Source organism: Saccopteryx bilineata, chromosome 4 (assembly GCF_036850765.1).
Source record: "Saccopteryx bilineata isolate mSacBil1 chromosome 4, mSacBil1_pri_phased_curated, whole genome shotgun sequence".
In the NCBI taxonomy this organism is placed as follows: Eukaryota; Metazoa; Chordata; class Mammalia; order Chiroptera; family Emballonuridae; genus Saccopteryx; species Saccopteryx bilineata.
The window spans coordinates 164,241,135-164,257,956 of record NC_089493.1 but is presented as its reverse complement, the minus strand read 5'-3'; the positions used below and the strand labels follow the sequence as shown (position 1 = coordinate 164,257,956).

The following is a 16,822-nucleotide window of genomic DNA, read 5'->3' as shown; positions in this document are numbered from 1 at the left end:
TGACAATGTGTCACTGAACTGTACACTTGAAACCTGTATGATTTCATTAACCAATGTAACCCCAATAAATTCAATTAAAAGAAAAACAGGGAGGGAGGGAGAGAGGGAAAAAGGGTTGAGAGAGAGAAAGAGAAAGAGAGAGAGATAGTATTTCTAAAATGCCCTCTCCTCAAATTTTAAAGACTCAAGCATCAGGAACCTGTTATTGACAGTTTTTTCTTTTTCTTCCCTAGCCAGAACCAAATGAATTGAAAAATTGAAATACTTGAAGCAGCTACCATGGACTAAGACTTGGGCATATCCATAAGCAAGACAATGTTGGGGAAATATGGGAATACAGATTCAGGTCTTTCCCAAAACAGGGTTCTCCTTGTGAAAGTGGATAAAGCTGGGGCTCTCTATGCAGATGGGGCAGGACCCCTTTCTGATGAACAGAGAGAGAGAGAACGCAGCCACAAAGTAGAAGCCAACGCAGGAAGAGAGGGAACTGACTGACTTGTTTCTTGTTCTCAATAACATGAAATTATCCCCCCAAAAGTGGATGCTTTCTTTCCCCAAGCAACAAAATAAAGCCACTTTTGGTTTACTTCCTCAACTTTAATCTCCAATATTTAGGCTTAAGTCATTTTACTACTAAAAAGTTGGTACTCTAGAACAGAATTTCCCACTTCCAAAAGTTAATCTTGGTACAGGGCAACCTGAAAAATGAGGATTAAAACCCCTCTAGAAGTTCATCTGTCCTCTCTCCCCTCCAGAAAGAAACAATGAGGATCAGGAGCCACCTCTGATCTGTGGGAGGGGCCACCGCAAGGCAGCCCCTAGGGAGCCGCCCGCAGAGGGGCCAGGGCTGCCTGGGCGTGAAGCAGAGACACCTACAGAAAGCCTAGCATCATTCCATCCCTGGGTATCTGCTGACAGCAGCCTCGCAATAAAGAAACAGACACTTGAATGTAACTTTTTGTCTACACGTTACAGCATCTTAAATACCACCTTAAACTCCTATCAAATTAATCTAGTTTAGTTTAGTTAATTAACTTGCCTGGAGTCTGTTTATCAAAGAAGCCATTGACTGCAGAAGAAAACACCTCAGGGCTAGAGCCCTCACCCCACGAGCCTAAACTCACTGTCTCCATCTGGACCAGAGAAAGGAGAGAGCTACACTCACATCCTATTCCCCAAAGCGACAGCAACCTTGACGGGGATGTCCTCTGAGCACGAAACACTGGAGCAGGGCAGGCCAGACACAGCTCCCTGAAGGACTGGTTTACCCTCCTCAAAGAATTTTAATACCTTAAAAATTTGTTACCAATCACTTAAAATTGAAAGAAAAATCTGGACTGCTAACTTCTCTGTAAAAATAATGAATGGACCTGGCATAGTGACAGGAGTGAGGTCACAGCTGCCTTGTCTAGAAATGGCACATGGCAATGCAGATGTCATTCCCACGCCTGCAAGTGGCTCCTGTGTCTGCCATCCCCGCACCTGGCCAGCCGTGTCTGAACAAGGGCAGGAGTGAGCCCAGGGCAGAGGGCAGAGTCTGGGAGAATATTCACACCTGGAGAGACACTTCTTCATTCAGGACATACACCCAATACCAACTGTGGCCTGGATATGGTCTGTCTAAACCTTGAGGTCTGTTCTAGTAGAAAAAATAAAATTACAGAAGAGGAGAAAGAATGTTTTCAGATGGCAAACTCAAACCTGTGCAACATGGCTCAACACACATGATTTAAGCACACCGTCATTTTCATTAGGATCTATCTATTAGATTTTCCCCCTCGGCTCTAACATCATTTATAAAAATACTCTTGGTGGGTGTGATCAGTGTATGTTACCATCTGCTTCCATCGATATGTGAAAGCACTGTTGCTTTTCAAGCATTTAAAAACCAAATAGAGAACCAAAAACATTAAAAATAAATACTGATAAAAGTAAAATGGCAAACTTAAGGAAAGAATGCCAAACCTTTAGAAATATGCTCTCAATTTATTTCATACAACTTGGTCATACACTAACTTTCTGGAAGTGATTCAATCCATTGTGCTTATTACCTAGCGAGCAATCACTAGATCTGTCTCACGACAGGATTACAGCTGACGAAACGTCTATCCGTAAGGAGTATTCACAGTTGCCCCATCACACTAATATTCTGACAAAGCAGCTCTCACCGGGAAACTATCCACAGGGTTGAGAATGAGAACAAATGTCCTCACTAATCTGTATATTCCAGTTAGGATCTCATATTAGTAACCAGGCTTTACTTATTTTAATTGCCTATCTTAAGTGTCAGGAATTATTTATATGAAAGAGACCAAGTACTGGTCACAGTATATTTTAACACTAGTTGCAGGCAAAACACAGGAACTTCATTTCTGTGACCTCTATTTTCTTATTCCGGTTCCCTTGCTTATTTCCCCTTTATTCGTGGCCACTGCCATCTGGCAGGCCTCTTAGACAGAGGTAAATGTAAACCCTCAAAGTACGCACATGAGCATTCTCTACCTGGGAACCTGGAGAGACAGTCTCTGCCACTGAAACAGCATTTACACTGCTCAGAAATCCCTGTGAGTGGCAAGGACCAGCAGGCCACACAAACAGGATCAGTTCCCTCATGGGATGCATGCAGTACACTGGGCACTTAACAGAGCACCCTTCTTCTTTCCAGTGTCCCGGGTGCTTAACCTAGCCTCATCACCAGTGTTTCCAATATGCCATTAGAAACAGAGAAATGTAATCAAGTTTTTACTTTGGCAGCTGGCTGAATTACTTGTCATTATCTGTGTCATTAGAGAGTAAGGGTTCCAGCTCTTGAATTTTCTCACCCTCCTCAACACAGAAACCCAAATACCAGGCATTAAGATGGAGGGCAGGGCCTGATCAGGTGGTGGTGCAGTGAATAGAACATTGACCTGGGATACTGAGGACCCAGGTTCAAAGCCCCGAGATTGCCAGCTTGCGCACAGGCTCATTGGCTTGAGCGTGGGATCACAGACATGACCCCATGGTCGCTGGCTTGAGCCCAAAGGTCACCTTGGCTTGAAGCTCAATGTCGTTGGCTTGAGTAAGGAGTCACTCACTCTGCTGTAGCCCCCAGGTCAAGACACATATGAGAAAGCAACCAATAAACAACTAAGGTGCTGCAACAAAGAACTGGTGCTTCTCATCTCTCTCCCTTCCTGTCTGTCTGTCCCAGTCTGTCTCTCTCGCTTTAAAAAAAAAAAAAAAAAGAGGGCAAGTAGGCCTGACCTGTGGTGGCACAGTAGATAAAGCGTCGACCAGGAATGCTGAGGTCTCCAGGCTGAAATCCCAGCCTTGCCTGGTTAAGGCACATACAACAAGCACCTACTATGAGTTGATGCTTCCTGCTCCTCTGCACGCTCTCTCTCTCTCTCTCTCTCTAAAATGCAATAAATAAAATCTTAAAAAAAAAAGATGGAGGGCAGGTGGGTAGCTGTTAAAAGTTTTAGGTTTTGGGGTAACCACTGTGATTCCAGGACTGCCAGATGTTGCAGATGGCCCTAGTTCAAGAAGGGTGTAGAGTGAACAGTGTGGTTACTGCCCACCCTCCAGGTGCCAGCAGTGGAGGACACTATGTATTTTTAATGAAGGGCAAGGGGATCGTAACATGTGAGGCCCTGAGGAAATGTCACTTTAAGTTAAACATAAATTTCTCCAAGCTTTGCTGACTCTGAATCAGTGTTTTGTCTCCAAGACGTCTATCTAAGATTCTAAAAACACACTAACAAAATAAACCTCACCTTCACTCTAACCAAAATCCAATTTGGTGGTACCTTGCACATTGCTGGTCATACTTTACCTGAGGACAGAGGGCTTCCAGCTGGCTTGCAGACATTCGAACAAGCTTTACACCTTCTTCATTGTTTGAAATGGAACAGGCCAAGTTGGCGACCTAGAAGAAGGAACACCATGAGATCTTTGAAGACTTTTCTCTCAGACTGCAAAGGAAAACACATACTTACCCCACCCCTGACCTCACAGCTTATAAGGAAACTTTTTTTTTTTTTTTTTTTTTTAGCTCTGTGCCAAGGAAATTACAGATTCATGACACTGGTCATACTGTAAGTTGGTTGCAGAAGCTGGAAAGATCCAACAGCCTGTAACTTACAGACTTTATATGGTCTCTGACCTGCCTGAACAGTAACTTCAGAAAGAGGTTCTCCAAGTGAAGGTGATACCATGAGAAAAGCTAAGCAACCCAGGGAATCAAGAAAGAGCTGTTGGTATTCTCAAATAAAAATGTACTCTGCAGCTCTTCTTAAAGAAAACAGAAATTCTAAGTTACTGTTCTCATCTGAGAGGTGAATGGATGCTTACTTTAAGCCAAAATGAACTTTATTTGAACATAAGGGTTATTTTTCAAATAAAAAAAATAGCATTAAGACAACATCAAGCCTGACCAGGCAGTGGCGCAGTGGGTAGAGCTTCAGACTGGGACATGGAGGACCCAGGTTCAAAACCCCGAGGTCGCTGGCTTGAGCGTGGGATCATAGACATAACTCCATGGTCGCTGACTTGAGCAAGGGGTCCCTCGCTCTGCTGTGGCCCCCTGGACAAGGCACATATGAGAAAGCAATCAATGAACTAAGGAGCTACAACAAGGAATTGATGCTTCTCATCTTGCTCTCTTCCTGTCTGTCCCTATCTGTCCCTCTCTCTGGCTCTCTGTCCAAAAAAAGAAAAAGACAACATCAAGATGGACACAAGGCCATCCTCACCAGAAAAGGAAATGAATCAGGGATGATGTCCCACTGTTAGAGCAAAACTATTTCCAACTGAGTTCTCAAAAGCACCGACAGCGGCCCTGGCCGGTTGGCTCAGCGGTAGAGCGTCGGCCTAGCGTGCGGAGGACCCGGGTTCGATTCCCGGCCAGGGCACACAGGAGAAGCGCCCATTTGCTTCTCCACCCCTCCGCCGCGCTTTCCTCTCTGTCTCTCTCTTCCCCTCCCGCAGCCAAGGCTCCATTGGAGCAGAGATGGCCCGGGTGCTGGGCATGGCTCTGTGGCCTCTGCCTCAGGTGCTAGAGTGGCTCTGGTCGCAATATGGCGACGCCCAGGATGGGCAGAGCATCGCCCCCTGGTGGGCAGAGCACTGCCCCTGGTGGGCGTGCCGGGTGGATCCCGGTCGGGCGCATGCGGGAGTCTGTCTGACTGTCTCTCCCTGTTTCCAGCTTCAGAAAAATGAAAAAAAAAAAAAAAAAAAAGCACCGACAGCGGCACACTTTCCTGAACGATGCTGCTTTCTTTGAACTAAAAGCTTTACTTTCCCATCCAACTGTCTCAATGGCATTGCTCATGTAGCCAGAACAGTCTTCCAAGTCATGTCATCCTTTCTCTGCTGAAGCTCTGGCTATGCTGAGAATGCTGCTCTGTAGTGACTGTCAGGATTGTGAGCACCTATCTGTGTTTCTAAATGAATAAGCTTGACAATTCCATTAAGAATGCCACAGATCAACTGAACACATGGTGCTGAGACACCTCTTTCCCCCAGTTGCAAATTGAGTTATGAATGATAGAGGTGTAGGCAACTGCATATCAAAGACACTTTCTGGAAATTAAAATGCCAGAGTAAATGAGGGCAATGGCAATAAACTTTAATTTTCACTCCTCCATCCAACTTAGGCACACAAAGGCACAAGAAAAATTATATACTATTATGGCTGCCATCTGTATTACAGTTAGGGATTATCAGCTTTTCAGCTTTCTGAAAGAGTGCTGTCAGAATCCTGTAATGCCTAATCACACCAAGAAACTAAAGAATGAACATGCAATTTAAAAATAAAATGTAAGGAAATTGAAAATTAAGTCAGGTCTTCGATGTTTGTTTAGTGGCTTTCAAATTCACATAGAAAAGTAACATTTATGCCCCCCTGAAGACTACAATTCTACCTTCTGGTGTCAACTGACCCCAAGCCAAGAGGCACTTTTCATGATGATGATCTACAGAGCTGGCTGTAGATTCCTATTTGTTTAAAAATTACTATAAAATATGACCTAAGCTAAGTTTTATAGAGGACATAAAACTTTTTATAAACACTATCAATTGCACATTTATGATGCCATAATGAAGGAGAAAGTTTAAATTAGATGTTTTCATGAATCTACAACTCCTATTGCTTCACTGTTTTAAGAAGGAATTTTGAAAAACAAATATGTGAGGGTGATCACTGAATTAGCAGTCTAGGACTAACAGATGCCCCTGGTGAGGTGAGTGCACCAATACCCAGTACCTCCACCAACTCCCGCACTGAGGAGACTGGTCTGTCACTGTGTTTCTGCTTTCTACACTTTAAGGCACTACCCATACAATTTCTTATCAATTTATATTCTCCCAATTTTATAGATCTGAATAACCCAGAACAAATATTTAAATTAAGCAGAAGATTATATAAAGTATTATCTACTATAGATCAGACACATGAGAAGGGCGTGTGGCTGAGGCTGTAACGACTGCTTCTGTGAGATCTTTCCTGTTTCCTGATACAAATCCTAAAAAAACAAAGGTCATAGAAGACTTATTCTTTATTTGAAAACATTACTTAAAAAAACACTTCTAATATACTGTTGAAGCAGTAACGCTCAACAAGACCACACTGCCTGTCTCAGGAAGCCACCCTGCCTGGCCCAGGAGAAGGCAGCGAGTACCTGTCACTGACAGTCTTCTCCAGATGAATGCTCAATTCACCCTCCAGGGACAAGGCTGCTCACTTCTAACAATGACAAACGTGCAAATGCAGCGTCTCAGCCAGAGTTCTCTGAGAGGCTAACCTCATTACAGTGCCAGGCTACAGTGAAAGCTGGGCAGAAGGGAAGGGATTGCTGAACACCTCCTTCTGAGGCTCTAGGAATCTGGGATGGCAGTTACTGCTGAGACTGAAGAAGATTCTGAAGTTTGATCTAAAAATACATGGTCTAACCTGCGGTGGTGCAGTGCATGAAGCATTGACCTGGAAAGCTGAAGTCACCAGCTGGAAACTCTGGCTTGCCCAGTTTAAGGTACATATAAGAAGCAACTACTGTAAGTTGATGCTTCCTGCTCCTCTACCCAACCCCTATCCCCCCCCCCCCCTTTCTCTAAAATCAATCAATAAAATCTGAAGGAAAAAAAAAACCCTGACAGGTACAGTGAATAGTACAGTGAATAGTGCTGACCTGGGATGCTGAGGACCCACGTTAAAACCCCAAGGTTGCCTACTTGAGCATGGGATCATAGATACAATTCCAAGATTGCTGGCTTGAAGCCCAAATTGCTGGCTTGAGCAAGGGGTCACTGGCTCAGCCTGAACCACTGAACCCCCAGCCAAGGCACTTATGAAAAGCAATCAATGAACAACATAACACAACTATGAGTTAATGCTTCTCTTCTCTCCCTCTCTGTCACATGGGATGTGTACATTAAACAATAAAAATAAATACATACATACATATACTCAGAGAAGCCAAATTCCAGAGAACCTAGCAGGTCTGAAACTTTGTAGTGCAATGTGCAGCATCTCCACATTTGCTCTGGGAATGAATTATTGTATCTTTGCTATCACAGTAACTTGTGGTATTAACAATTTAACATCTTTGATTCCCGCTAATCCAAGAGGTAGGCTAAGACTGACACAATGCTTTGAAATCATGAAGCCCTCTTTGGTACCGCTGCTGCCTTACCCATGTAGATCTGGACCTTGTTAGTGAGCAGAACCTTTCAGAAAAGTTGCAACTGCCTAATAAAAAAAAAAGCCCTGGATTTTTGCTGGTTTCAGGAGTAGCCTAGCAACAATCTGCCGTGAAAGAGTCTGTCACGGCCAGGAAGTGTCAGATCCATAAACATGACATCTGTACATGACAGAAAGACAGCTTTCCAGACATTTAGAAAAGCTCTACCTTTACACTAATTTTCTTTACTTAAATAAAATTTATAAAACAAAGTTCTATAGTAGAATGACATCCCATTATGACTCTTTTCCTCTATTATACACGTGCTGCTGACTTTAAATAAAGTGCAGGTGTGTTTAAGTCACACACGTTCCCACTGCCCTCAGAAACTGCTCGTGTTTTCACACTTGGCAGAGGATGACATGGCCCCTTCTTTGGGAATCTCAGCAGGAAGACAAACATTTCTTTTGTTCTTGGTCATAAATTAGTGACATACTTTCATAACAACTCATACCCCTTCTGTGGAGTAAAACAAGCAGAACTGTGGAAAAAGAAGCTTTTAAGTCTAAGTGGTGACATCACAACCTAAGTAATAAGCCATAAAAGTTGAAACTCAAAACCTACATCACTTGCCAGGTGGCCTTGGGTCAAGTTCCACCTGAGTTTTCTTCTTTAAAACGAGTGAGTCTAAACTCTCAAAAGCTCCAAAATAATAGTAACTCAACTTTTTCAAATGTGTCATATTATTTGAGAAGTCCAAACTACATGTCATATAAATTTCAAAACCACTCAAGAAATGTCTAACAGTTACTCCCAAGCCCTCAGGAGAAATGACGACGGAACATAGGTTAAGCCTCCATCTTCCCGATTTCCTGGGAAGGATGCTCACTATCTTATTAGGAGGAACAAGTATCTTTCCAAAAAATGAAGCATGCATGGGTGATAGAAAAACTCCACAATAGATTATGGTGATGGTAGCACAGTTCTATAAATTTAGTAAATATCACTGAATTGTATACTTAAAATGGGTAAATTTTATGTTACATAAAATTGTAACTTAATAGTTTTGTGGGGGTTTTTTAAGGTAGGGCTTAAGCAAACGAGTAAGAGAAAGTATTGTAAACTAGAAACGAGAAAGTGAAAATTCAGAGAGGCAAGCAAGTCTTAAAACAGTGTTTACTTGGAGTGGCGGTAGGGGGAAATGAGGTACATACCATTCTGTGATCAGAACTTGGGTTTTTAACAGGCCAATGCCACGACCTTCACTTCAGATCAGAGGCTCCGCAGAGAGCTGGGACAGCCGAAAGCCAACATCCTTAGTGATAGTGTGCATTAGGAGAGAAGTCACCATGAAGAAGAAATACTTGCCCATGAAAGCTCTAAGCACTCCATCAAGGAAAAAAGGAAAGATCTCCTTGTTCCCTGAATTCTAACAAAACGCTGGCCCTCCAAAGGAGTGTAGGTACAGAAATTACGTTGACCCAAAATACTTTTAGGCTTAGGAGGTCATGTGTTAGTGGTATCCCTAAACAACTGGCAGAGCAGATATAAATGGAAATCTTCTTTGATGAAAGGTAATTGAATCCCATGCCTCAAAGAATTCCCATATGCAAAAAAATACCAGGATGTGAACTCACAATAAAAAATGTGGAAAGTCCATAAGGAAATAGCCATCTTGGGCAAGAGCAATCAAAAGAACTGAGTAATCAGACCTACAATATCTGCAGATACTCAACCAAAAATGGAATATTAAAAAATGTTTCTTATGTTAACAAAAATTTAAAAAGTATACAAAGTAGAGACAAGGAAAAAACACACTCATAAATGACCAGGCAGCCCTGGCCGGTTTGCTCAGTAGAGAGAATGTCGGCCCAGTGTGCAGACATCCCAGGCTCGATCCCTGGTCAGAGCACACATGAGAAGCGACCAAATGCTTCTCTTCCCCTTCTCTTTATCCTCCCCTCTCGCAGCCAGTGGCTCAACTGGTTTGAGCGTTGGCCTGGAACTGAGGATAGCTTGGTTGATTTGAGCATCAGCTCAAGATGGGGGTTGCTGTGTGGATCCTGGTTGGGGCGCATGCAGGAGTCTATCTCCTCTCCTCTCACTTAAAAACAAACAAACAAACAAACAAAAATCCCAACCAGATTTGAGAAGGATCAAATAGCACTTTGAGAGAAACATAGTAACTCTTGACACTCCTGGAAATTTAAATTAATCTTGACTAAACATTGCTGAAAAGAGAATCACTAACCTGTAAAGTAAAACTTAAGAATTATTTTCTTAAAACTAAGAAATTTTCATAATATGGAAGTCATAAAAAAATTAAGGGACATGCAAAATAAAGTGAGAAGGCCAACTATTCAACTATGAGGAATATCAGAAGGAAAGAGAGAGAGAACGGAAGAGAGGCAACACTGAAAGAAATAATGGCTAAAAAAATTTCATGGTGAATGAAATTTAAATTTTAGATTTGGGAAGACAAATTCTAAGCAGGGTAAATAAAAAGAAATCCATACCCCAGCACACTGTATGTAGTGAAGCTTTAGAACAACAAAGACAAGACTTTTAAACAGCCAGAAAGTAAATACAAATTATCTATAAAGAAAGCGCTGTAAGGCCCTGGCTGTTTGTTCAGTGGATAAAGCGTTGGCCTGACATATGGATGACCTGGGTTCGATCCCCGGTCAGGGCACACAAAAGAAGTGACCATCTGCTTCTCTTGACCTCCCTCTTCTCCTTTCTCTCTTTCCTTCTCGCAGCCAGTAGCTCGACTGGTTCGAACATGGGCCCCAGGCGCTCAGGATAGCTCAGTTGGTCTGGGTACTTAAGCCTCAGGCGCTTGCTTGGTTGATTCAAGCATCAGCCCAAGATTGGAGGGAGGGGGGTTGCCAGGTGGATGCCGGTCAGGGCAGGGTGTCTGTCTCACTATCTCCCCTCCTCTCACTTTAAAAAATAAAAAAAGTGTTGTAAGATTGACTGGTGACTTTTTTGTTATTGTTGTATTTTTCTTAAGTGAGAAGTGAGGAGGCTGAGAGACAGACTCCCGCATGCGCCCAACTGGGATCCACCTGGCATGCCCACTAGGGGGCGATGCTCTGCCCATCTGGGCTGTTGCTCTGTTGCAACCGGAACCATTCTAGCACCTGAGGTGGAGGCCATGGAGCCATCCTCAGTGCCTGGGGCCAACTTTGCTCCAATGGAGCCTTGGCTGCGGGAAGGGTACAGAGAGACAGAGAAAGTAAAGGGGGAAGGGTATAGAAGCAGACTGGTGCTTCTCCTGTGTGCCCTGACTGGGATTCAAACCCAGGACTTCCACACACCCGGCTGATGCTCTACCGCTGAGCCAACCAGCCAGGGCCGATTGCTGACTTTTCAACAGCAACCATGGAAACCAGAGATAGGGAAAGAATATCTTCAAATCACAGCAGGGGGTTGGGGGGGGATCATCCATTCTAGGACTATAAATACAATGATATTATAGTTTAAGTAATTAGAGCAAAAAAAAGACATTAGGTCAAATCTAAAACTAAAACAGGCCCTGGCCGGTTGGCTCAGTGGTAGAGCATTAGCCTGGCATGTGGAAGTCCTTGACTTTTTAGAAAGAACTTGTAAGAAAAAGGAAATTATGTGGAATTTGTCATTATGTTAATATGTTGAGGATCTTGTATATTTAATCATTCACTGTCTCAAAGAAAAGCCCCATGTAAGGATTCTTTCTACAATTTCTTTTCAGAATAGGCTTATTTTCCATGGAAAAAAGGGGGAATCCTTCCTCTCTTCCTCCAGAACTACACAACTAATTGTGTTTCATCTTTTCCTCTTGAAAACAGGAAGTGCAGTGCCAAATCCAAACTCAAGCGTGGCAATTATAATTCATAATTGTCTAGTACTCTTTTCTTAGGTTCTAATTTTCTAAATCTACCTTACTTTATATGTTTTGTTCTAAATAAGCTATGTTAAATCTAATTTTAGGGAGAAGCAAAATGTAAAGGATCTCTAACAACAAGATTAGAAATAGTGAACTTACTAAAACATCATAAACTGTTTTAAACAATTTGGCTATTGATATATTTTTAAAAGCTTTCATTTGTAAATCACCACCCAGATGATACTATAATTAATCATTTCCATTTATGTGGTATCATATGCCATTTTAGGTTATCATATCCCTATTTCTATTTAACAACCTGCATAATCTATCAGTAAAACTAGAACAGGTACCTGTCTAAACATTAGTCCATCAGCTCTACTGATGAGAAAATGGATCTACACTCTTTTCTGAAGCCAGGCCAAGGCTGGGCAGAGTGTTCCTTAATCATTCCAAGAGAAAAGAATGTTCATGCTCCCTGAGAACAAGATTCATTCACTTGCCTGACCTGTGGTGGCGCAGTGGATAGGGCATTGACCTGGAATGCTGGGGTCACCAGTTTGAAACCCCAGGCTTGCCAGGGCAAGGCACATGCGAGAAGCTACTACGAGTTGATGTTTCCCATTCCTCTGCCCCCTTCTCTCCCTCTTGTTCTCCCCCCCTCCCCTATCTCTAAAAATCAATCAATAAATTTTTTTAAAAAAAGATTCATTCACTGCCTTCACTTGGCCATCCCCAAATTTGAATAGGTGGGTAAGTTCAGCCAAAACTGCTTGTTAGGAGGTAAGGCATTAAAATAGTACATGCCAGACACTTGTCTCACAGGGCCCCATTAATCTGAACTTAGAGACCTTTGAAAACATGAGAAGACCAAGCCAAGGTCATCATTTCCTCCTAAGAACACCTGACTGCTTTCATGCAAATGTCCTACAGTCCTAAAAAGTTGAAGCTTCATTTAATTTGCTATTTGCAAGAAGTTCATCCTACAGTATTATGCAGAGGCTCTGGGAAAACACCCAAGATGTATTAGGTAGATTGTGTAAGGTCAGTGTTTAATTCAAATGCTCCTTACAGAGCCTTCTTCAAGGCCTCTTTACTACACATTATCAGCACACCACAGGATAAAAGTTAAAATGCAGATCATTCAATTTGCAGTTAAAACACATTTCAGGCCAATAAAGCCATACCCTATGAAGTCCTGGGTAATGGGATACTGGGGGGAGGGGCCCCACAAGTAATGATAATGCAGCTCCACACTATACCAGTTACATTTTCATTTTGGTTAACTCACAAGTCAATGAGCAAAATACCGTCTTATTATAGCAAGTTCATTAAAACAAGAGGCCTATTTTCATATAATGTCTGGGCTAAAGGGATGCTATATATCGTTTCTACAGGCAAGAGTTAATGAGTGGCATTTTTCCTATTTCACTCTCAATTCATGAAACTGAAAAAGGACTCAGAAGAAAGCAAAATTAAAAGGGAAAACTGATGGCTGTCTAGCTATTGAGCTGCTCACAGGCAAAGGAGGTGGGCAAAGAATGAAGTAATTAAAAAGGATATGTCGGTGCTGCACTATTGACAAAAAGACAAATATTGACAATATTTCTGACAGAAAATAAACTTTCACCTCAATACACTTTAAATTGAAAAGCAACATAAAGAAGTCATTAACTTGATATATAAGAAAGTCAAGTATAAAAGGTGTTTCCTGAAGCACAGCCATGCCCTTCCATGAACAGATAAAAGCAGTGCTCTACACTCCAGAACCGAAGGAGATGGTGAAGGGAAGTGTCAACCAGATTGTCAAAAATGACCCTCAGCTCCTGCTCCCCTACTTACTGGCCCTGGACAACAGAGCCTCCACACACTCTTCACATATGAAAAGGAGCTTCAATACCTTCCATACATAGGGAGGTACTGGATTTCACTGACAGCTGACGTGTAAGGTAGGTAGAGGGCTTAGCCAGACTCAGAAAAAAGTTAAGAGCAACCTCACAGCAAACAGTTATTTGCTTTTTCAAGTAAAATCACAAGTCTCTTAAGAATCCAATAGGCAGCCAGTACAATCCAGTCTTCCAAACATTGTGTACACAGAGCAGGAGTCGGGAACCTTTCTGGATGAGAGAGCCATGAACGCCACATATTTTAAAATGTAATTCCGTGAGTGCCATACAACGACCCATGTACATTACGCATTATCCAATAAAAATTTAGTGTTGTCCCGGAGGACAGCTGTGATGGGCTCCAGCCACCCACAACCATGAACATGAGCGGTAGGAAATGAATGGATTGTAATACATGAGAATGTTTTATATTTTTAACGTTATTATTTTTTTTTTATTAAAGATTTGTCTGCGAGGCCCTGGCTGGTTGGCTCAGCGGTGGAGCATCGACCTGGCATGTGGGGGACCTGGGTTCGATCCCCGGCCAGGGCACATAGGAGAAGCGCCCATTTGCTTCTCCACCCCCTCCCCGCCTCCTTCCTCTCTGTCTCTCTCTTCCCTTCCCACAGCCAGGGCTCCATTGGAGCAGGGATGGCCCGGGCACTGGGGATGGCTCCTTGGCCTCTGCCCCGGGCACTGGAGTGGCTCTGGTCGCGGTGGAGCGACGCCCTGGAGGGGCAGAGCGGCGCCCCTGGTGGGCGTGCCGGGTGGATCCCGGTCGGGCGCATGCGGGAGTCTGTCTGACTGTCTCTCCCTTTTCTGACTGTTTCCAGCTTCAGAAAAGAAAAAAAAAAAACAGAAAAAAAAAATAAAGATTTGTCTGCGAGCCAGATGCAGCCATCAAAAGAGCCACATTTGGCTCACGAGCCATAGGTTCCCGACCACTGACATAGAGGGACTGGAGAAATTCACTCTGCTCATAAAACATCAAGAGTCAGTATGTGGTTTTTATTCTTAACTAGTCCTCTATTTCTATAATGTGATATACAAAGAAGACACCACAAAAGGTTTCCAATTCTAAGTGGGTGTTATCCCTAATACTACTCAAAAACTATTAATACATTTGAAGCAACTTTATGACACCCCAAATTAAGCATAACCTTTTTATACGATATCATCTGGTCTGAGGGGAAAGTCTTTCTATTAAAGCAAAAAATAAGACTTTAAAAAACCAAGTTAGTACTGCCAACACATCTGCTCCAATTTTATTTTGGTCACGTATTAAAATGCTGCTTAAATAACAGCTTTTGCTCAGCTTCCTTTCAAGCACTGATAAAATGGATAACTTTCTTCACATATAATCCCAGCACCATTTACACCACATAATATAAAATATATATGCTATAAGAATTCCTTTTGATTGTTTCTCTTTCTCTAGTATAAGATAATCTTCATATAGTAGTGATTTTTGTCTCATTCACTGCTAAATAGTTAGTGCCCAGAACAGTGACTAGCCATATTAGGAACACTATAAAAATCTACTATAATTTTTCTCCCTCAACCACAGAAAATTTGCTATAGGGGTGTGTGTGTGTGTGTGTGTGTGTGTGTGTGTGTGTTTTCTCTGCGGGGGGCAGGTAGGCTGGGAGAGAGATGAGAAGCATCAACTCATAGTTGTGTCACTTCAGTTGTTCATTGATTGTATCTCATATGTGCCTTGACTGGGGGGCTCAAGCCAAACCAGTGACCCCTAGCTCAAGCCAGTAACCTCATGGGCTCAAGCCAGCAACCTTGGGATTTCAAACCTGGTCCTCAGTGTCCCAGGTCAACACTCTATATACTGTCCCATCACCAGTCAGGCTGCTATAGGTTCAAAATCTGAAAGCACTATTCTTGCAAAACAAACAAAAAACAAACAACAAAAAACAAAAATTTGCTCAAATCATTGTCACCTGACCTTTAAAATGTTTCCAAAATTTTCTCATCTCTACATCCCAAAAGATGACAATTCTACCCCTCGTGTACACATTATACAGAATGATGCCATTTAAAAAAAATTATTTTTACTTATTCATTTTAGAGGAGAGATAGACAGAAAGAGAAGGGGGGGAGGAGCAGGAAGCATCAACTCCCATATGTGCCTTGACCGGGCAAGCCCAGGGTTTTGAACCGGCGACCTCAGCATTCCAAGTCGACATTTAATCCACTGCACTACCACAGGTCTGGCAAATGATGCTATTTTGAATAAACATTACAAATACTTAAGATGCCAAAGCTCACTAACAATGACATTCAGTCATAAGGTAAAGCTGTACATTTCTCAAAGTACAGTCCTCAGATCACTGAATCAAGAATCTTTAGGGAGCCTGACCAGGTGGTGGTACAGTAGATAGAGCATTAGACTGGGATGTAGAGGATCCAGGTTCGAAACCTCAAGGTCACCAACTTGAGCATGGACTCACCAGCTTGCACGCAGAGTGGCTGGCTTGAGCAAGTGATCATTGACATGACCCCATGGTCTCTGGCTTGAGTAAGGGGTCATTTGCTCTGTTGGAGCCCCCCCCCCCCGCCGCCAAGACACCTATGAGAAAGTAATCAATGAACAACTAAGGTGCTGCATTGAAGCATCAATGCTTCTCATCTCTCTTCCTTTCTGTACCTATCTGTCCCTCTCACCAAAAAAACCCCAAAAACCACAACCCCCCCCCAAAAAAAAAACCTTTAGGGAAAGTGGCCCAGGAACCTGAATGCTGAACACCTAGGTAACACTAATGATGTTAATTATTACCTTTGAGAACCAATAGGTTCATTCCTCTATTAGCTATTGAGCACCTACGATGTTCCAGGCACTGTCCTAGGCCCATGTTCAAAGAACCTACTTTTTATTGGAAAACGGTATGAGAACAGAGAGAAAAAAATGAAATAAACCCAATAATTTCAGACAAAAGTGTTATGAGAGATATAAATCAGGTGACAGGGGTCGGGAACCTATGGCTCGCGAGCCAGATGTGCCTCTTTTGATGGCTGCATCTGGTTCGCAAATAGTTTAATAAAAATACGTTAAAAATATAAAACATTGAAAAATTTAAAAAAATATATAAAACATTCTCATCTATTACAATCCATTCATTTTCTACTGCTCATATTCATGGTTGCGGGTGGCTGAAACCAATCACAGCTGTCCTCCGGGACACCACCAAATTTTTATTGGATAATGCGTAAGGTACACAGGTTGTTGTATGGCTCTCACGGAATTACATTTTAAAATATGTGGCGTTCATGGCTCTCTCAGCCAAAAAGGTTCCCGACCCCTGGGATAGAAAATGGTAGAGGGTGGAATAGAGGGGATGAGGAATACAGGAAAGCCTCTCTGTAGACATAATATCTGGACAGAGGCCTGTATGATG

The 16,822-nt window shown here is 42.6% G+C and overlaps 1 protein-coding gene across 2 annotated transcripts in view; it reads right to left on the bottom strand.

Moving 5' to 3' along the window:
* Positions 1-16,822, bottom strand: part of CTNNA1 (catenin alpha 1) — a 236,885-nt gene that overhangs the window by 38,674 nt on the left and 181,389 nt on the right. For both annotated transcript variants that reach the window (XM_066272607.1, XM_066272608.1), the window contains exon 10: positions 3,818-3,910. In XM_066272607.1, the coding sequence (XP_066128704.1) occupies positions 3,818-3,910 (93 nt within the window). The remainder of the gene's footprint in view (positions 1-3,817; positions 3,911-16,822) is intronic.